General features: G+C 38.2%; 1 protein-coding gene across 4 annotated transcripts in view; it reads left to right on the top strand.

Annotated features, from left to right (window-relative positions):
- Positions 1-22,154, top strand: part of LOC122020204 (phosphoglycerate kinase-like) — a 90,343-nt gene that overhangs the window by 18,301 nt on the left and 49,888 nt on the right. For all 4 annotated transcript variants that reach the window (XM_042578020.1, XM_042578021.1, XM_042578019.1 and 1 more), the window contains exons 4-5: positions 7,839-8,124; positions 9,952-10,019. In XM_042578020.1, coding sequence (XP_042433954.1) covers positions 7,839-8,124; positions 9,952-10,019 — 354 coding nt within the window. The remainder of the gene's footprint in view (positions 1-7,838; positions 8,125-9,951; positions 10,020-22,154) is intronic.

Below are 22,154 nucleotides of genomic sequence, written 5' to 3'. Positions count from 1 at the left end.
TTGAAACCCTATCGGCACGGCACGACACGACACAATACCGAAACCGTATCGTTCCGGTCTAGGACCGAAGCCTTGGCATGGGTCGAGATTTTAAACCTTCGTATAAACAATGCCGAACATTGAGATGTCGGTGTGAAGGAGACAACACAAGGGGCGAAGAGGGGTGAGCAACGTTGAGCTATGAAGGCGAAGGAAGAGGTAGATGAAGGCAGTAGAAGAGGAGGAAGAGGTAGACAAAGGTGGAGGAAGAGGCAGGAAAAATCTCATCATGGAGATTGAACCCTAGTCATGCTTCGTTTGCTCGCAAATGTTCGCATAGGAGGAAGACAACTCTTGTGGTCATAACTTATGCCATTTCGTGTGTTGATTATCCAACATAACAAAATGTTTTGCCCATACTGATTGATATGAATCAACGCCTTGATCCGTGGAGTCAATTGAACTTTGAGGGTTTGATGAACATAATGATCTTGTTTGAGCAATAGTTGACTGGAGGTATTTTTATGGTGATTAGTGTTATAAGCGACTCACTGAATAACTATATATGCTCGAGTAGTCGACTGAGGCTTTTTTGAGATGGGCAAAATAGAGCCATTAGAGTAACATTGTTGTGAATTTTTAAACATTGTTGTTGATTGAATTTCTAAAGCTAATGAATTTTGGATTGTAAAGGATGCTCAAAAATGTTGTGAATTTCCTATCACCAATTGCTTAAGAGTTACAACTCCTTTGGTAATCATCATTTTTTAGCTTTACATTTCATTTCTATAAACATTGTAATCATCATAAAGGTTTAGATTGTAGAAGACTTGCTCTATCACCTTTTGTGAAGGAGTCAATTATGGTAATTATAATAGATTTATCAAGAGTGACTCACCTAATGAGCTATAGGTGTTGGAATGGGAGTGGAGCCTTCGAACCACATTAAACAAATATGTTAATATTGTTTATATTGTCTTTATTACAATTTTTCTACATGATTAAGTGACACACAAAGCACCCACACGAGACCTAACATTTTAATTGTCATTGAGTTTTATAAGTGAATTTGATTTTAGGACTTCTCTATTCAACTCCTCCCGTTGTAGCCACATCTAACTTTACTTGAGCCTCTTCTGAATCAATCTTCAACCCTACAATTGATTTTAAAACACAAGGATCTTATCTGAAGGATTAGCATTTTTAAGCAATGGCCTGCATATACTTGTTACTGCCAACATTTAAAGGAGATTTCAATGAATGGAGACCTATTTTAGAGTTGATTTTGACATATCTCTTACCATGTAAGAAGGGTATGAACCTTTAAGAGATCAAGATGAAGATTTGATAGAGATGAGAATATGGACAAAAAAGCAAAAAGGATTAGTACATAATGTATGGAAACACTCAAGCCTCTTGATGAATACTCTGCCAAGAGTTGAATAAAATTGGAAAAAAAACATACAAGAATGTTAAAGAATTATAGAAGAAGCTAATATAATGAATCAGGACACTTTTGATTCAAAACTTGCAAAGAGTGATTTTGCAAGAATAGAATTCAATACATTCAAGATAATGGATTCGAATTTGCCACAAAAAATGCACTAAAATTCTATGAGTTGATAATGACTTAGTGAATATCAGACAAGAAATAACAAATAGGGTTATGCTCTGAATGCACTCAATAGATTCCTAAAACTCTACAATGGTTCTCAATTGTGGATGCACATTATTTGTTAACAAATCTTGAGGTGTGCACTCTAGAAGACCTCTTCTTAATAATTGGAGTTGCATGAAGCAGAACATATAGAAGCTGAGAAGCAATAGAGGTAAAGCAAAGTAAAGGGGTTTCATTTGTAGCTCAATGGGAATAAAAGAAGAAAATATTGTCATCATCCTCTTCACCATTATCATCGTTAGAGAGTATTGAAGAATCTCAAAGCTCGCTTGGTGAAGAGGACATTGAAGAAAAATAGAAACTTGAGTAAAAATTAGATTAGAAAGATACTCAAGGGCAAGAAGAAGGTGAAGAAGAGGTTTTTTGGATGATTCAATTATGACCCAGAAGGGCACATAAGAGACAATTGCCCCAATAGTGAAATGTTAGGGAAAAAGGGAAAGAAAAAGTGAAAGAAAATAAAAGAAAAAGAAACATGATTCATTAAGGACAAATTGGGATAATACATAAACACCTAAAGAAGAAAAAACAAGAGGAAAAGTCGAGAAACAAATACAACCTAGAGAAACAAATTGTCTTATCAAGTGACGAGAAAGACTCAAGCTCAAGCCAAGGGGAGCATCACACACTACAGATGATGATGTCAACTCTCCACTTGTAGATGAATCACTTGATAGTATTGCTAGTTTAACTAAATCTTCATTAAAGGCTAAAGGTAAAAAAAAAACATCTTAAAAAACTAGTTCAAACACTAGAGGATACAATTAGCTCACTCTGACCACCATGTGATGAATCACATGAACATGATAAACATAACTCGAGACTCGAGTTAAGGAACTCGAGGTTGAAAATGAATAATTTGTCACAAGTGGTGTAGGACCGGTGGGTCGGTTAGAAGGGTTGGTAAATAACCTGTCAATTAAAACAAACAACCCTTCCTCAAACGATTAAGCTAACACTTGTAAAATGAATTAAGCAGATAAATAAAAGCATAAAAGAAAAGACGAGGCACCAGATGTTTACTTGGTTACAACTGATGTTAATCCAAGGAAGATTAAGCTCAAAACCTCCTTCAGGCGGAGAAGCACAGAAAAGAGAAGTTTAACTACAACTAAAGCATACAAGTGTTTGAAATAGAATGATCGTGATTGTTGAAAGCTCGGACCAAGGCTATATTATAGTTGGTCGGGCGCCTGAAGGTTCCGCGCCTGGGGGATAAAATTTATAATATAGTGCCGGGCGCCTGAAGGGTTCCGGCGCCTGGGGATAAATTTATCCTCAACTGGATCGAGTCAAAGCTCGATCCTCGAAAGCCGCCCGGCGCCCGGATAGCTCGAAGCGCCGAGCCAAAAGTCAACCCTATCGACTTTCGTCCGTTTCTCCTGCCCCGCCTCCGGTCTTTCGCCCGGCCCGCTTTGGTGATCTCGACATCCTAATAGGCTCACCCAACCCATCTTCCGGCCTTCGAGCGCTCCGGCCGCCCTCGACCGCGGTCCCTTCGCCCACTCAACAGACTATCCGCAGATTGCCCCTGGCCGCACTGCGCCGACTTCGGCCGCCTCGCTTCCCTCGAGCAATCTTCCGCAGACTTAACCACCGATTCCTTCTCGTCCGGTACTCTTCCGCAAAGACTGCCCCTGACGACAACAGTCTCTCGCTACCGCCTTCCGCCGAGTACCTATGCTCCTAAGCTCGCACACTTGTACAAGGTTAAACAACGTAGACCTAACTTAACTTGTTGATCACACCAAAACAACCTGGGTTCCAACAATTTGGTGTGATCAACCCAAGTTAAGCTAGGGTCAACAATAGATATGAAATTAAATAGTTTATTGCAATAACATGCAACATGATAGAAAAAATTAAATTTCAAAACATTCCAAATTTTAATTTTCAATTTTCTACCTCCCCCTAGACTTATACTTTCCTTCTCCCCCTTTGATCACAATAAAAATGGGGAACAACCAAAATCTAAGGGTTTGACACTTAGAAAGATTATAGAAATCTATTTCAATGATTTTCCGAGAAAGCATATTTCCAAGTTAAGGAAAAAGATTTCTAAGTCAAATAATAACTTAAAAAATTTCTAAGTTTTCACCAAAAAAAAAACTTTATGCAAGAAAATTTAGGAAGATTGATAACATTAAAAGAATTTTCTATGCATTTATTTATTTTAATACTTATATCAAAAAGTTTTAAATTTCCATTTCAATTTATTAGAACTTCTTAAATCACACTTTTTCAAATTTAAAGCCACAAATATTAAATGTGCAAAAAATTGTATCATGTTAATTTTTATAATTTTTTGAATTTCTACTTCACAAAATATTTCAAAGGCATAAACTTGATAAAATTTTTTGACAATCTAATTTGTGAAAATTCTTTCGGCAATGTGCAAAATTCGTTTGAAAGAATATTTTGTGATAAAAATTCTAATTTGCAGGAATTTATAAATAAAAGATTTCTTAATCCGAAACACTTTTTCGATGACTCAATTTCTAAATCGCAAAACTCTTTCGAGAAAGTAATTTGTAATTCGAAAAAATATTCGAAGAAAGTTTTCGACAACACTTCTAATTTGCATAATTCTTTCGAATAAATGTTTTGCAATTTACAAAAGTTTTTCGATACAATTTCTAACTTGCAAAATTATTTAAATAATATTTTTGATTTGCAAGACAGGTTTGACAATTGATTTTCTAATTCGAAAAATTCTTTCGATGATTCAATTTCTGATTCGAAAGACTCCTTAGGCAATTTTTCGATTGAATCATTTAATTGATCGAGGTTCGAGTCCATACCTTACTTGCCTTGGCCATCGTCTCCCCCGAATCGCTTTCAAGTTTCTCCCTTCAACGATGCTCGCCAAGAAGGGTTTTCCCTCGAGATGTACCATTGTTATCATGACTCTTCGACGACGGATCGTCGGAGTTAGCCTCGACTGTTTCTTTCAGAGTTTTAAGAACTTTTCCCAAAGTTCTTTCTACCGTCAGATTCGCCAACCCATCGAAATCTTCATTCGTATCGTGTTAATGCGAAACTACGCCCGACCGTCATTATCGACCGCCACCGCTTCGCTTCGAGGCGTAGATCGAGTTCTTCTCCATTCATTGCCTTGTGCTTCATAACCTGCTTTCATTATTGAGAAATACCAATATCGAGTTAAGAAATACCGCCATTCGTTGCTTCCAAGCAAGCTCCCCTAACGCCGGTGGGTAGTCTAGCTCACCATTGTTTTGTTAGCTCGCATTTGTTAGTCCTTCCGAGGCGACTCGGCTCGATACCACTCAGGACCGTCAGCCTTGTAAGGGTTGGTAAATAACGTCAATTAAAACAAACAACCCTTCCTCAAACGATTAAGCTTGACAAAATGAATTAAGCAGATAAATAAAAGCATAAAAGAAAAGACGAGGCACCAGATGTTTACTTGGTTACTGTGGTTGTTAATCCAAGGAATATTAAGCTCAAAACTCCTTCAAAGTGAGAAGCCTCTTACAATTTCAGCACGTAAAGCGAAGCTTAACTACAACTAAAGCATACAAGTGTTTGGAAATAGAATGATCGTGATGAAAAGCTTCACGACCAAGGCTATATTTATAGCTGCTGGAGGGGCCTAAAGGTTCCGGCGCCTGGGGGATAAAATTTATCCCCAACGGTTGGATCGAGTCAAAGCTCGATCCGCAAAAAGTCGCTTCCGGGGCCCGGACTAAAAAAGTCAACCCTGCTGACTTTGTCCGTTTCTCCTGCTCAGCTCGCCCGTCCGGCCCGGGCCCGCTTTGGGTGATCTCGACATCCGAATAGGCTCACCCAACCCATCTTCCGTCTTCTCGAGCTGCCCTCCCGGCCCCTCGGACCGCGTGTCCCTTCTCGCCCACCAACAGACCATCCGCAGATTGCCCCTGGCCGCACCCCCAGGCCGACTTCGGCTAGTCGGCTCTCCGAGCAATCTTCCGCCCGGCCAGACTTAACCACCGCCAAGATTCTTCTCGTCCGCTTGTACTCTTCCGCAAAGACTCGTCCCCTGACGACAACAGGGTCCTTCTCGCTAGCTGCGTCTTCCGCTCGAGTACCTGTGCTCCTAAGCTCCTGCACACTTAGACACAAGGTTAGAAACAACGCAGGACCTAACTTAACTTGTTGATCACACCAAAACAACCTTGGGGTTCCAACAAGTGGCGCACTTGAAAAAATTTAGACATGATAATTGGAAGCTAAAGGGGTATCTACAATAAAGTCGGGTTGAGATACAACTCAAAATCTAAAAAAAACTTTATTCTTCAATCATAGTTGTAGGTCAATCCAAACCTAAGAAAATGACAAATGTACCCTATTGGAATGAGCTTAGAAATGCCAAAAATATTCCCCAAAAGTGGATTTCTAAGAGGGACTTAGTAAAGTCTGTTAGGCGTTGCCTTAGATTGGGTTAGGGGATGCCAACAATTAAGGTAGAATGTGTAATTAACCCCTAGTTAGTTGGCACATCATTTAGTCTCTAATGTTATGTTGAATGATATGCCTTCAATGGTATGGAACTAACAATTAGGGATTTATATATTATTCATAATAAATTGGGCGATCTATGATTTTTATCCATGTTTGTATGCCATCCACACTTGCTTGTATGATTTAAATGCCTATATGCATGTAAATATGACAATCTATATCATAGACATAAGCATGGTTTAAAGTGTCGTGCCGAAACGGTCGAAACGGACGAAACGTCTCGTTCCGCTCGACGACCGACACCGGCACAACCCCGACACCAGACCCAAGACAGGTGCGACGTGTTGCGCGACCCCGTGGTCACAACGGAGTGGTCGCTTGATCCTGCAACAGTAGTGGAGGGGTCACATAACCCTTCCGTTGTTGTGTGACCCTGCGGTCACTGCAGAGGGGTCGCATGACCAACGTGGTCGTGTCGAAGGAGTCACACAATCCCCACGGCCATGGTTGGTTGCGCAACCCCGCAACAGCGCAGAAGTCGTGCGGGCTCACGAGTGGTGTCGGATTTCAGATTTTTTTTAATTAAATTTAGGTTAATTATTTTAATCAACTCCTAGCTATGATAGAGATAATATAAAGAGACTTTATTAAACCCTAATAAAATTGTCTAATTAATTTTATATTTCATTTATTTTAATTTAAAAATTATAATAAAATTTTTATTTATTTATTTATCTATTTTCATATCTTTTCCTTTTTTAAAAGATTATTTTTTAAATATTTATGTTAAATATTTTAATTTTTAATTAATATATTTATATTTAAAAAATATCGAAACTTCATCGGTACGACATGATACGGTACTGAAACCGTATCGTTCCGGTCCAGGACCGAAACCTTGGCACGGGTCGAAATTTTAAACCTTGGACATAAGTATGATGCGTCGTCACATTCTTAGTTCTTATTGGCATGATCACATAGAAAAGATTAAGATAAAACCTTGGTCATCTCAAGCATTAGCTTGATTATGTATTGAGACATTAGATGACAAGAGAGGTGCTAAGATGATACTTTGGTTTCATAATGTTTATTATGATGCATTTGGTTGGACCAAAATTAATGACTATGTGGAAGATTAGTGTACTCAATCATGTACACAATTTAAAATATTATCATGATTGAAAACTTATAATGAACTAAAAACATTAGATTTGACATGGTAGCAGTTTTAAAAATTATAATTTTTGGCACTAAGTATCAAAAACATCATAGATTCACTAAAATTGTCTATTTCTACATTAAACACACAATTCAATAATATATATGTTGCCAAATTGATAAGAATAGACAATTTATACACAAAAATATATTTGATAAATAGTTTGAATCCTAGCTAATTTCTTCTAGTTTATCTTTTTGAACTTCAATATCCAAGAGATGTCCATTTTGTAGGAAAGATTGTGTTTGTCTTTTCCAAACCTATATTCCTATCTAATTCGTCCAATCTTTATTCTTAAATTTGATTTTGAAACCACCATTCACTGGTTGGATTACCCTTATCCTAAAAACTTGAGCTTTTAGATAAGGGATCAGGCCAATTAGTTTTGACACATTTCATTGTAGATGAGCGTGCATCTTAAATTGGTAATTTATGCATTTCTTGCAAAAAAAAAGTTCTAACTTTTTTGTTTTCTCCATTTTCTGTAAACAAAGATTTATGGATAAAAACTTGTTGCAGATTGGAGGAAGTAATTTCCAAAGAAAAGCTAAAGCTATGCATCATTTAGCATCTATTTGTGATGGTCTTATTTTCATTGGAAAGCTAGCATTTCAAATGATGCATTGCTTTGGACTTCGAATCCCAGCACACTTAGTGGAATATGATGCTGTTGAAGAGACACTTGAATTGATCAAGCTTACAAAAGTACGAAACATTCCTATTTATTTTCAGAAAGATTTTCTGTGTGTCAATGTTGGCAAACCCAAACTGCAGGAGATATTTACTTATGATGAAATCTCAGCTGGTTAGTATCACAAACTTGCATGAAAGTTCTTGCTGCATATCTTGAAGTTCTCTTCTGCAATTTTTTTTTTCTTTTTTTTACTGTATGGCTCTATGCTTTCATTTTGGCGTATTACTTCCTGGAAACATGAATCTCAGCATTTTTATGTACACAATGATTTATCACATAATTAGTTGAGTCATCTTAAATATTGTATAAAGTCGAATTGTTTTTCCTGCTAAGATGTAGTTGCAACATTACACAATGTAATAATATGGACGTCATTAATCATAATTTGATGGCTTGTTCTGCATCTTCATCATACTTTTTGAGGAGTCATCTTTTTTTAGTTCTGATTTCCTATTCTATCTCAACTTTAGTGGTAACATTTATGTATAATATAAGATGCTATATCACGTGTAAATGCAGAAGTTATTTCTTTTAGGTGTGCTGAACATACTTTTGTCCTAGAATTGGCATCTGCTGTCAAGTGATAACCTAAGTGGCATGCATGGTCAAATGAAGTTTACACCTTTCTAGTTCCATAAATTGTTGTGCCAATATGGATCTGAAATGGATAGTCCAATTTCTTTCCCATTGCTTGCAGAAAATCTGCGTTTAAGTCTCATGGCACTTTATTGGCTCTTTTTTCATGTTCGTACTCAAGGTCTCACTGTTTTCAAAAAAGCAGATCATGTGGCCACCTATGTACAAAATATGCATATGCAATTTATATGGTCACATGTACACAAATATGTCTGTGCTGTAGTTCTTTGGATTGCATAGGTTTAGGCATTGTCATTACATAGTTGGCCTAAATATGCACTACAAGTGCATCTGTGGATCCCATATTGTTTCAACTTCCAATATACAATTGGCTCGTCCTATTCAAGCCAACTAATATCTACCAAACGCATGCCTAAAAGCTAATGCCCACCTCTTGTAGCAAACAGTACTAATATGTATCCATGTGCTAACCTTTGGTCTCATTTCTTAACCTGTTCAAGTAACTGATGATTATTCACCATTAATGTTGATGCCATTGAGCTAATTCCTTGCTAAAGAAAGATAATTCATGAGATTAACAATCACATCAATATTTTAATCTTTTTGAACAATCGATATATGTTTTGTTGATTTAAGTTGTAAACACTTAATTGTACTGGTGTAGAAAAAAAACTGTTTTGTTAGATAACTTGAATTGTGTATGTTCTTTCCCACTATTTAAATTATTATTTTAGAATTAAGCAATTAGGTATAGCTTTAGCATATGATATGACGATACAAAATATGTTAAGATGGTTCCATGTTTAAAGATAACTGAGAAATTTATTCTATATTTGAAAAATTAAAGGGGAAAAAAATCAGGGACACTCCTTTTTTTTGTTATTTTTCAAAATCATCATATAGGTGCCTCAATTTTAATTATTATCAAATAGGTGCCTATCAGCTTTAATTTGTTCATTATAAGTTCACTTGTACTAATTTGAAGTAAAATTCATTTAAATTTCTCCCTTTCATTGAAATTAGGTTGACTTTGCCTAAAAATTGAAAAGTATGAGCAATTTCAATGGAACTATTTACTTTTTCATAATCAGGATGAACAAGGTTATAAAGGATGTAAATAGGGATGCTCTTTTTGATGATTTTGCTAATAGGTGGCGTCTTTTTGTAAAAATAAGATTGACTGCTATGTGATCACCCACTTTATGAATTGAAGCAACACTTTTCTTTTTCCATTTGTGTTTTGCTATGAAATTATGATTATTAGCATTATAAATCATATTTTCATGCATATGCCGTCTCTGTTTATTTTATTTTCAATTTTTTTAGCTTGATTTGTTTCAGGTTGGGCACCCATCGATCTAGGACCAGCCTCATTCAAGGAAACTTCAGACATTCTTTCAGTATGCAAGGTAGATGAACATTTTTTTCTACTATATATCATTTTGTCTTTCAAATGATGTTTTGACCTCTATCTAGTTCTTGAAAAAAAACCATAGAATTGCCACAATGTAAATTTAATTGTGTAGACTTTTTATACATTCTTTATATTTTCAAGTATTAACATTTAAGCTTAAGCTTTTCAAACCAAGTTTCTAAGGCTTATGAAGCCATGCTGTACCAATATTGGTCTATACGTCTTTATGTAAGTTTTAATAAATATGTAGTTTAAAGAATCTAAAGGAGCCTGACTAAGATGTTTTGCCAAATATCATTCTTTCCAAAATAAAATGTCTGTTTGAGAATACTATTCTTGGTAAGATGTTTGATTGTAGAAGTTGTTCTTGGTAAAAAAAAATTTATAGAAAGGAGAACAAAGTTCCCTTATTCAGATTATCATGATAATCCAATATTTCCTCTGTTGTAATAAAAGAGTTTAAAGATTCATTCATTTCCAGTCGAATTACATATGTTTATATAGCCATACAACCCTAAGAATCAACTTATTAACAAAAGATAAAAAGACCTATCTACCCTTGCTTCTCACAACACTCCCCCTCAAGTTGAACATATATATCAAACATGTTCAACTTGCTAAGAGAAGAGTTGAACACAGCTTGGGGTATAGCTTTTGTAAACATATCAGCAAGTTGGTCCTCAGACTTAACATAAGGCAGACATAGCTCTCCAGAATCAAGTCTCTCCCGAATAAAGTGACGATCAATCTCAATGTGTTTAGTCCGGTCATGTTGTACCGGATTATTTGCAATATTGATTGCTGCCTTGTTGTCACAATACAGTCTGAGAGGTAATTCAGCCTTTAATCACATGTCTGTCAACGGAAAACTCAACCACAACATCTCTGCAAGACCATGTGCCATGGCTCGATATTCTGCTTCAGCACTAGACCGTGCACAAACATTTTGTTTCTTACTCCACGTTACCAAGTTTCCTCCCAAAAAAGTGCAATAGCCAGAAGTGGATCTTCTATCATCTCGAGAACCAGCCCAGTCTGCATCAGAATAGCATTCCACCTTCAGATCACCACCTCCTTTAAACAGCAAGCCTTTTCCAGGACATGATTTCAAGTACCTTAAAATCCTGTCAACAGCCTTCATGTGAATTGTCTTAGGAGCATGCATGTACTGACTTACTACACTAACAGCATAGGTGATGTCAGGCCTAGTCATAGATAAATAGAGTAATTTTCCAACCAACCTTTGATATGTTCCCTTTTCCAGATTTGTAAGATCCTCCCCACTAGAACTAGTAAGATCATGATTTACTTCTATAGGAGTAAACGCTGGCCGAGAACCCAGCTTCCCTGTCTCCTTGAGTAAATCCAACACATATTTTCTCTGACATACATAGATTCCTTTTTTTGATCGAGCAACTTCAATGCCCAGGAAGTACCTCAATGATCCAAGATCTTTAATTTCAAATTCTGATGTTAACTTGGACTTAAGAGCTTGGATTTCTACCTCATCATCACCTGTAACTATCATATCATCAACATAAACCAAAAGAATGGTAGTTCTGTCCTCTTTCTTTTTTATAAAGAGTGTATGATCATCATTCCCTTGTTTAAAGCCAAACAATATCATGACTTTACAAAACCTATCAAACCATGCTCTGGGAGATTGTTTAAGCCCATACAAAGCTTTTCTTAGCTTGCAAACCTTTCCTTTTGTTTCAATTCCAGGAGGTGGTAACATGTATACTTTTTCATAAAGGTCACCATTTAAGAAGGCATTTTTAACATCTAACTGAAACAGAGGGCAATCATATTGAGCAGCAAGAGAAAGAATTGCCCTGACCGAGTTCAGCTTTGCAACTGGTGCGAAAGTTTCCAAGTAATCCACCCCATATGTTTGGGTGAATCCCTTGGCAACAAGTCTGGCTTTATATCTTATCACTTCACCTTCTGAGTTATACTTGATGGCATAGACCCATTTAGAACCAACCAAGTTCTTCCCCTTTGGGGGATCAACTAATTCCCAAGTACCATTTCTATTGAGAGCCTCCATTTCTTCATTCATTGCTTCCTGCCACCTTGAATCCCTTACAGCTTCATAATAGGAAGAAGGTATATCGTGATTTGATAACTGTGAAACAAATACATGATATGAAGGAGACAAACGAGAATATGAAATGTGGTTGGAGATAGGATGTTGAGTACATGACCTGACGCCCTTCCTAACAGCAATAGGAAGGTTCAGCTCATCCATATTTCGAGGTGCGGTTGGCTCAACTGATGAGGATAACTACTTCACAGGATCAGGAGCCGAAGCATCCGATTCAACTAGCCGATCAACAGTAGGTCCTTGCTTGTGTCGTCGTCGTTTGTAAGTAATAATATCTGGTGAAGACTGTGAGCCCAGTGATGGAGCATCTTTTCCATTTTCCATGACATCCAGTGAAATAGGAGAAGGAATCACATGAGGAACCACTTGAGGTACAAAGGAAGAGGTAGTAGTCTCCCCCTGAGGACGAGACTGAGGAGAATAATAGGACTCGGACTCAAAAAAGGTAACATCCTTCAAGATATATCTTGTCCTAGTAATAGGATCAAAGCACTTGTAGCCTTTCTGGCAAGTGGAATACCCTATAAAAACTCCTCGTATAGAACGAGGATCAAGTTTAGAGGACTTGGGACCAAGAACATGAATAAAACAAAGAGAACCAAAAACCCGAGGTGTAAGGGAGAACAACTCTACGTCAGGATGAAGAATAGTGAGAGGACACCGGTTCCCGAGACCTTTAGATGGCAATCGATTGATGAGATAAGCAGCTGCAAGGACAGCATCAGCCCAGAAATATTTGGGTAAGTGACGTTGAAATAATAGGGCACGGGCTGTTTCAAGGATATGACGATTCTTTCTTTCGGCCACTCCATTTTGTTGTGGTGTGTAGGGACAGGATGACTCATGAAGAATTCCTGAATCCTCAAGAAAAGTATTTAGAGACTGTGCAAAGTACTCACGGGCATTGTCAGAACGAAGAGTCTTCACCTTTGAGCTAAATTGGGTTTCAACCATTCTACAAAAATTTTGAATGAGACGAGGAACTTCTTCCCTAGATTTAATCAAATAAAGCCATGTACAGTGGGTGTAGTCATCAATAAAAGAAAGAAAATATCGATAGCCATCCAAAGAAGTCACAGGAGAGGGCCCCCACACATCCGAATGAACAAGATCAAATGGAGACAAACTCTTCTTTATAGACTCGGAAAAATGGGTTCTACAATGTTTGGACAACTGACAGATTTCACATTGAAATGACTGAAGAGAAACAGAAAAGAAGAGACTAGGAAATAAAATTTTTAAAAACTGAAAAGACAAATGTCCCAACCGAGAATGCCATAAAAGAATTTCTTGATGCTTATTTTCCAAACACTTGGCTGCAGATTTCAGAGCAGATGTTGTTTCAAGCTGATAATAATAAAGACCCCCTACTTCACGGCCAGTCCCAATCGTGTGCTTGGTCTCGAGATCCTGGAAGACACAATGATCAGGGAAAAAGGTTACGGAGCAGTGTAGTTGTTTAGTAATGCTACTAACAGAAAGTAAATTAATAGAAACGGAAAGAACATAAAGTGCAGAGGATAGGAAAAAATGATCTGTAAGTTTTATGGAACCTTTGCCAGCAACAGTGGCTTTGGTTCCATCTGCGATGATCACTTTCTCCTGCCCAGAGGATAAAGAGTAAGAAATAAAGGAGTTAGCAGCATTTGTCATGTGATCTGTAGCTCCTGAATTAATGACCCAGGGACTGTAAAAGCTGGGACTAGTAACACTTAATCCCAAGCTACGAATACCTGTGTGCGCTTGAGCTGGAGTAGAGACAGAAGATGAAGCCTGAAGCCGAGAGAGAAGATGCTGGAGGTTAACAATATCAGTAGAAGACAATCCAGTGGTAGAAGGCACAGAGGAACCAATAATCTCTTCATTTTCTAACTTTTGGATAGCAATATTACCACTATTAGGAGCCTTCTTAGCATTATGTTTAAATTTTTCAGGTTTCTTTTCTGGATATTTTTCCCAACAGAAATCTGAATCATGATTAGTCCTCTTGCAGTGCCGACAAAATCTGTCTCCTCGTCCTTTAGTTCCCCCAGGTCGGAACTTGTTTGCAGAACCAATAAAGACAGAGGTCTCCCCAATCGGAGGGCTTATAGTGGAAATCCCCTTGTTGTTCATCGTCCTTCTTCTACCTTCTTCACTAAGAATTTTGTAGTAAACTTGTTCTAGAGAGGGAGTAGGATCAAGACCAAGGATTTGCCCTTTTAAATTTTCAAACTCTGCATTAAGTCCATCCAAAAATTTAATAATTCTGTCTTTTTCCAGAAGCTTTAAATATCTCTGATGATCATCAGTGGAACTCCAATTTTTCATCCGGTAGTAGTCAAACTCATCCCACAGCCCCTTCAGAGTAGCAAAATAATTGGTGACTGACATAGAACTTTGTTCAAGTTTGAAAATTTGACTGCTGAGCTGATAAGTACGCAGCATATCATGTCGACGTCCATACATCTGCTCCAGTGTCTTTCACATGTCATACGCTGTTTTGTTATGAAGAATGACTTGTTTGATGCCAGAACTAACAGAGTTAAGTATCCAAGTCATTAATTGAATATTGTCACGCCGCCAAGTGCGAAAGCTAGGATCATTTTCATCTGGTTTTACTTTAGAGCCGTGAAGAATATCAAGTTTATCATGTCCTTCGACATAAAGTTCAATAGCAACTGCCCAAGATGCATAATTTGTCTCGGACAATTTTTCTGATACTATCTGAAGACCGGACCCTCCTGTGCCTGCCATTGTGAAAAATGGTTGTACCTGTCCTGAAGACGTCATAGGATTCACAGAAATCCCCGAGGTTTCACTAGCGTTATCCGCCATTACACTCACAAAAAAAACGCTAGAGAAATCACGACAAAACAAATGCTAGAGAAATCACAACGTCGAGAGATAGCTGCCTGCGCCACACAAGGGGATCAGAAGAGGAACTGCCGCCTGCGCCACACAAGGAGATCAGAAGAGGAACTGCCGCCGGCACTGCACAAGAAAGAAGGTGGTGGCGTTGGGGAAGAAAGGAAAAAGCAGAGATCGGCGAAGGAGGTGGAATCACTAGCGGTGAAGAGGATCAGGCGTCGCGAGATGAAGAAGGAAGGAAAACACCGCTGTGCCCTAGACTCCGCTGGAAGAAATCGCGAGCAGCAGAAGGGGCGAGGGAACGCCGCTGTGCCCTAGACGCCGCTGGAAGAAGTCCCGAGCAGCAGAAGAGACGTCGCCGCTGGAAGAAGTTCTCGCGAGCAGGAGGAGCGTCGGGCCTGGAGCAGAAGAGGAAATGAGCTCGGGAAGAAGTCGCGAGCAGGAGGTGGTGTTCGACGGGGAGAAAAGTGTTAAGAGAAAGAGAATGAAGATGAGGCGGCGTCAAGAGAAAGAGGGTGCGGCGGCACTAGGGTTAGGGTTGCTCTGATACCATGTTGTAATAAAAGAGTTTAAAGATTCATTCCTTTCCAGTCGAATTACATATGTTTATATAGCCATACAATCCTAAGAATCAACTTATTAACAAAAGATAAAAAGACCTATCTACCCTTGCTTCTCACAACATCCTCTTTTTCTTTGTTTTAATTTTCTTTAATATTTAACACTTGTTACAGAATTTAAGCATCCAATAAATTAAGTCACAATTGTATAGCAATCAATAGCTATCTAAATAGCTGATTATTAAAGTAAGAACAAAGAAAAATATGCATGATTTCTCTCTAATTGTGAAAGAAAGAGTAGGCCTCATCTACCAAACATCTATACCTCTCAGACGAATGCTATTGCCTAACCTAAGAATCAAAAGTGTGAGATCACCCATATCTATTACATAGCAGAAAACATGACCAGTACTAGTTGTACCACAAATTTGATTTCTTGTCTCGAAATTGCTTTGATAAGAAAGATTCAATTAAACTACCTTTCTTGTTTTAGAATCATCTAAATAATTATAATTAATCCATCACTAAAGCAGTAGTACTTCACTTTTATTATAATTTTCCACCTGTATAAAATTAAAAGACTAATAATAAAATAAGAATTTCACTAATAATGTTGTTCAATTATTAACAATTATTCCCTTGCAATCAATTCTCTTTAGGACACTATCACTATATTTTATATATTTATATATAGGCCTATAACATAGTGGTGGCAAAAATGAACCCGACTTGCCGATCTGACCCGAGTCGATCCAAAAAAATCAGGTTTAGGTTGGGGATTTTCGGGTTTGGGTTGGTTCAAATCATGTTTAGGTTGAAGGGTTTTTGAGTTGGGCTCGGTTTCGGTTCGGGTTGATTCAAATTGACCCAAATTTAGGGTTTAATGGGTTTTTGGGGGTTAAATTAAATTTTATTTTAAAAATTAAGATACTTTTATGGATATCAATATTTAGGATGATAATGATGGAGTATTGAGATAAAATTGAAGAATTATAGGGAAGATAGTTAAAAAAAAGTTATTTTGAATCGGTTTATTCGAGTCGGATTTGGGTTGGGTTTAGGGGTTTCAGGTTATATTCGTGTTCGGGTTAGGTTGGGGTTGAGATTGAAAAAAAAAATTCCAACCTTAACTGAACTCAACCATACTCACCCGAATTGACACCCCTACATAACATACCTTTAAGTTTGTTCAAATATAATGTTGAAACACAATTTGTTGCAAACATATTTAACTTTTAGCCCTTTAGTGGTTTTGAGTCATTGGAGCACTACAAGCTTTTGCCCCCAATTTTTTCTGAGATAGAAATATATCTTTTTTTTTCTCCTTATAACTTCAACACCCAAGACGTACTTTAGCACCCTCAAGTCTTTTGTATGAAACTGAGTATGAATAAAAAATTTAAGAAATGAGATTCCCGTAGTATCACTTCAAGTGATAATAATACCATCTCCCTATACAACTAATAGAATGATACCAACTTCTGATAGCTTGTAGAACATCTGACTTGTTTTTCATCATACTAAACTTTTCAACAACCTAACTAAATTTTCCAAACCAAACACAAGGACTCTGTTTCAAACCATACAAAGATTTTCGAAGACAATAAACTTGCCTTGACTAAATTTTCATCATACTAAACTAGGAAGTTGCTCCATATACACCTCTTCTTGAAGATCATCATGAAGAAAAGAATTTTTGATATCAAGTTGATGTAAAGGTCAATGATGAGTAACGACCATTGAAATAAACAATTAAACAGATATCAACTTTGTAACAGGAGAAAAGTGTCAGAACAATCTGCCCCATAGGTCTGAGCATAGCCTTTAATGGCAAGATGGACTTTTAATTTGGCAACTAAGATTGACTTTAACTGCGAATACCTATTTGCATCCAAGAGCTCGTTTCCCTGAAGGTAGATCGACCAAGTCCCAAGTGTCATTGCCATCTAAAGCATTCATCTCCTCTATCATTATATCTTTCCAATCAGGATGAGATATGACCTCATGGACAATATTAGGAATAGAGATAGAGTCAAGTGAAGCAATAAAAAAACAAGAGGAAGATGATAAGTCATTATAAGAAACAAAAGTAGGATAAGTACACTGGTGTTTATCCTTGCGTAATGCAATAAGAAGATCGTCGCTTGGGATTGGATCTGGATTTTATGACGAAGTAATAGGTGCATGACATGAATAAGGAGATTGACACTTGAAATAAACTTGAATAAAAGGTGGTTTGATAGGAGCCGGTTCTGGAACGGATGTAGAGGATGTGACAAAATAAACCAACAAATCATCCTCCTCCCTTTGACGAGTTGGAATAGGTGACAACAGGAAATAAGGTGTGTCTTTCACCAAGGAAATATCAATTTAGATAAGATATTTGTTAATAGTAGGACAATAACGCTTATAACCTTTCTGAAGATGAGAATAACCAAGGAAGATACACTTCAAAGACTTGGGATCTAATTTAGTGACATGCGGATGAACATTCCGACCAAAACAAGTGCTACCAAATATCCTAGAGTTAACATGAAACAACGATTTATTGGGAAAAAAGACTTTGTAAGGGATCTCACTGTGAAGAACTGTGGATGACATGCGGTTAATGTGAAAATTAAAGGATCGAAAAGAATTTAGATATTTCCACAATAGTATGATATTGTCCACTTTGAACCTAAGCCCTCATGGTTTTGCTCTCGAGCTCTACCCAAAATGCCTCATGCCAATGGAGATATCTTTTTCTTATACACTCATGATCTTTCCCATGTGTTTTCGATATGGGACTATGTTTGTAACCTTGTTGGATCACTCTTGACCTACTCAGGGCCTCCCCTTGAGTATCGGATCACTCTTGACCTGCTCAGGGTTTCCTCTTAAGTATTGGGTCACTCCTGACCTGCTCAAGGCCTCCCCGACTTTATTCAAGGTTTCACCCACATGGTTCGATTTTGGATCATGGCTCTAGCTCATGCTTCTTTCGGCGGTTAGTCCGGTGAAGAGCGACCTCACTCTGATACCAATTGAAGGATCGAAAAGAATTTAGATATTTTCACAATGGTATGATATTGCCACTGTAGGCCTAAGCCCTCATGGTTTTGCTCTCGGACTCTATCCAAAAGGCCTCATGCCAATAGAGATATCTTTTTCTTATAAACCCATGATCTTTTCCATGTATTTTTAATGTGGCACGATATTTGCAACCTTGTAACCCCAACAAAAATATGTCGTAGAAACTGTGTCGGCCCAAAAAGGTATGAGAACATTCATTTGAAATAAAAGGACCCATGCAGTCTCAAGAAAATGTCTATTTTTGTGTTCAGCTACATCATTTTGAGATGAAGTATCAATACAAGAGGTTTCATGAAGCATGTCTTATAAGATTGGAATAAACCGGACGTATATTCCTTGACATTATCATTTCGTAAAGTACGGATGACCTCATTGAACTGAGTTTTATGCGCAAAAGGCACAAAATAGAGAAAATAACTCAGAGCGATTTTTCATTAAATATAATCAAGTTACACGAGAATAATTATATACAAAAGTAACAAAATACTAAAAACCATGTTTAGACAAAATAAGACACGGACCCCAAATAACAGAATGAACTAATTAGCACGTTTATTTACACTTAAACTAAGAAATTTTTGCAAACTGACACGACTCACAATCAAATGAAGACACCTTACCATATTGTGGACAACACTTTTAGAGCAAAAGGAGAGATGGATGTCCCGACCTACAATGAGCCTCGAAAGCAGAAGTGACACTCGCGCAAGCAAACAAATTTGGAAGCGGTGTGTCAAGAATGTAGAGGCCAGACTCGTGTCCTTTACCAATAATCTTTTACGTCAAAAGGTCCTGAAATAAACAATGATCGAGAAAAAAAGGGATGCAACAGTTAAGATTACGAATTAGTTGATTGATAGAGAGCAAATTAAAGGATAAACTAGGTAAATGTAAGATAGAGGATAGAGAAAGCAAGGGGGTAGAATTGATAATACCAGACCTACGAGCACAAGATAAAGACCCATCAACTAAAGTAACAATAGGTATCACGCCCCGGAGGAGTCCCTGTCCGAAGAAATTTCGGCAGCACCTCCCCTGTACGGCGGACAATCTGAAACTTTCTACAATCACTATATACCTCAGCCACATGCGGCTGGAATAATAACAATAATAAAACAATCACCACGCAGTTAATATCAATTTCAGCCTCTGGCTGACACAACCACGCAGTTTAATAGTACACAAATGGAACAGTAATACGATGACTCGAAAACAACCCTACTCAACTACACTCGTAAAGCTCAAATCCGATTTTTCCTACTCCACTACACTCATGAAACACAAATCCGACGAACTCACCTCTTCTGCCGTCCAGGCAGGCATGTAGTAGAACAAAACCAAATCATACCAAAATCCATCAACGATAAGAATCCATACAATATCCAAGTATCAAACAAACCAAGTCTAAACATAGTCAAAAGAGAAACTAAAACAACAACTCGTGATCAGCAGAGGACTAGCACTACGTGCAATGGGGACTAGCGACTGGAACTGCTCCGGACAACCTCAACCTGAAAATATAACAACAATGGAGGCGGGGTGAGTCCAACACTCAGCAGGTACAACTGATATGCAAAATAAAGTAAATAACAGGCAACACTAATCATGCGTACAGTCTCCTGAATACGAGAAGGATAAATGCAACTGAAACAAAAACAGGAGAAAACTGTACTAACCAGGATCAAGGTAAAAAGGTAACAGGGTCGTCAAACCGTGGGTGTCATAATCCTGTATGCATGTCAATCATATGCATTCATATAAATGCAGCAAACACAAACAATAAATGCATCATACATATGATGCCAATGACATGGTCACCCCTGACGCCAGTCAGCCATCTCACACACAATGGTGAGTCTGAGTGGGTAGAGCTGTGACAACCGTGCACTCTGACATCATCGCCTCGATGAGTGACCGAGTGGACGAATGTCGGAATACACACATACCCTACCGGAATAATAAATGGGGAGCGAATGCTCTCATCTCCCAGACACGACGGGAGGACTTCTGTCGCTATCACGCCGAGTCACACTACCCATGAGCGGATCAACGGAGCCAAACAAAGTCCAATCGCTGCCACGCTGCTACACTAAACCAACGGAGCCAAACAGAGCGGAACTGTCTGCCGGCTACCACGCTGAGTCACCAGACCAATAGAGTCAAACAGCAGAACTGCCACACACCTGTCTGATATACCACTAGCCCATGAGTGGTGGTGTGTACAGATACATGTAACTGGCGATGCACTCAACAATAATGGAGCAGACAATCGCACAGCATGCAATCATGCAAGATGATGCATGACACTAAACATGACAATATCATGAATAGCATAGCAAGATCCATACATAAATAAAAGGTGTACCACAAGTCAATGTATCAGATGGAAGGTACACAAACAGATAGGGTATCAAATAAACCCTAAGTCCTGAACATAATGTATCATATGGTTGGGTCACTACCTACAGCATGTATGATCAGGTAAATAATAACATGCAGTGCATAATAAGTAAACAAGCAAACATGTAACAGATCATGTAGTGACCAACCGAAATAAATGGATCACACAATTATTGCTATATGTTAAACACATTATTATGCATATCAAAAGACATAAGTCAAAGTACCCGCCTCCAATAGGAAAGTTCAATCTGGTCCAAATACGACGTCGAGATACTCGTCTCGCGTCAAAGTCCTGTAACACACGGTATCCAAATTTAGCTAATTACATATAAATAAATTAGCTAAATCAAATCCTCAAGAAGCTAATATAAACTCAGATCCAATTATAAACCCTAATTGAATCATTTAACTCCTCAATCGTTTCTAATCCATTCGAATTAGGACTTGCAATAAACATGGTTAATCATAGCATCTTACCCGATTTAGTCCTAATTCGACACATATATCAACTAATCAAATAATCCAAATTCATTTTGATCTACATCCAAAACCAATTACATACTCCTTACCTCAATTCACAACCAAGTGACCGCTGGTGGGATACGGCCCGAGGGCGTCACCGCCGAAGCGGGATCATCGGAACTGTGGATCACTCGAAATCAGTGCTGTCCGAAGCTAAAATGATCAAACTAGCATGATATATGATACGAACCGTACATACCCAAATCTGCCGTACCTACAATGGTGCCAATCGTTTTCCCTCAGCCGCTGATAACTGATCCCTAAATCAAAATACCCAAAAATCAGCACTTGTCGTAATCCAAGAGGTTCAAGTGCTCTTGATTGAATCAGAACCCAACCTCAACTCGAAGAGTACTACAATCAGTGATCTAATACATAGGAACAAGAAAATCTAGGGCACAGCACAGAGGAACAACATGGTGACCGGCACTAGGGCTGAGGAGTGCAAAGCAGTGGCCGGAAGATGAAGGGAAATCGGGCTGCCGGCAAGGGATCTGCATCCCTTGTGCTCGCACGACCGGAGGAGGAAGGAAATCTTCGGCCAGCGCCCAGGAACCAGACCTAGGGTTCAGATGCTCGATTTCCGGCGGCCCCTGGTGTTCGCGAAGAGATGGAA

This window comes from Zingiber officinale, chromosome 9A (genome assembly GCF_018446385.1).
Source record: "Zingiber officinale cultivar Zhangliang chromosome 9A, Zo_v1.1, whole genome shotgun sequence".
Classification (NCBI taxonomy): domain Eukaryota; kingdom Viridiplantae; phylum Streptophyta; class Magnoliopsida; order Zingiberales; family Zingiberaceae; genus Zingiber; species Zingiber officinale.
The sequence above is the reverse complement of the archived record's forward strand: the minus strand, read 5'-3'. Positions and strand labels throughout refer to the sequence as shown.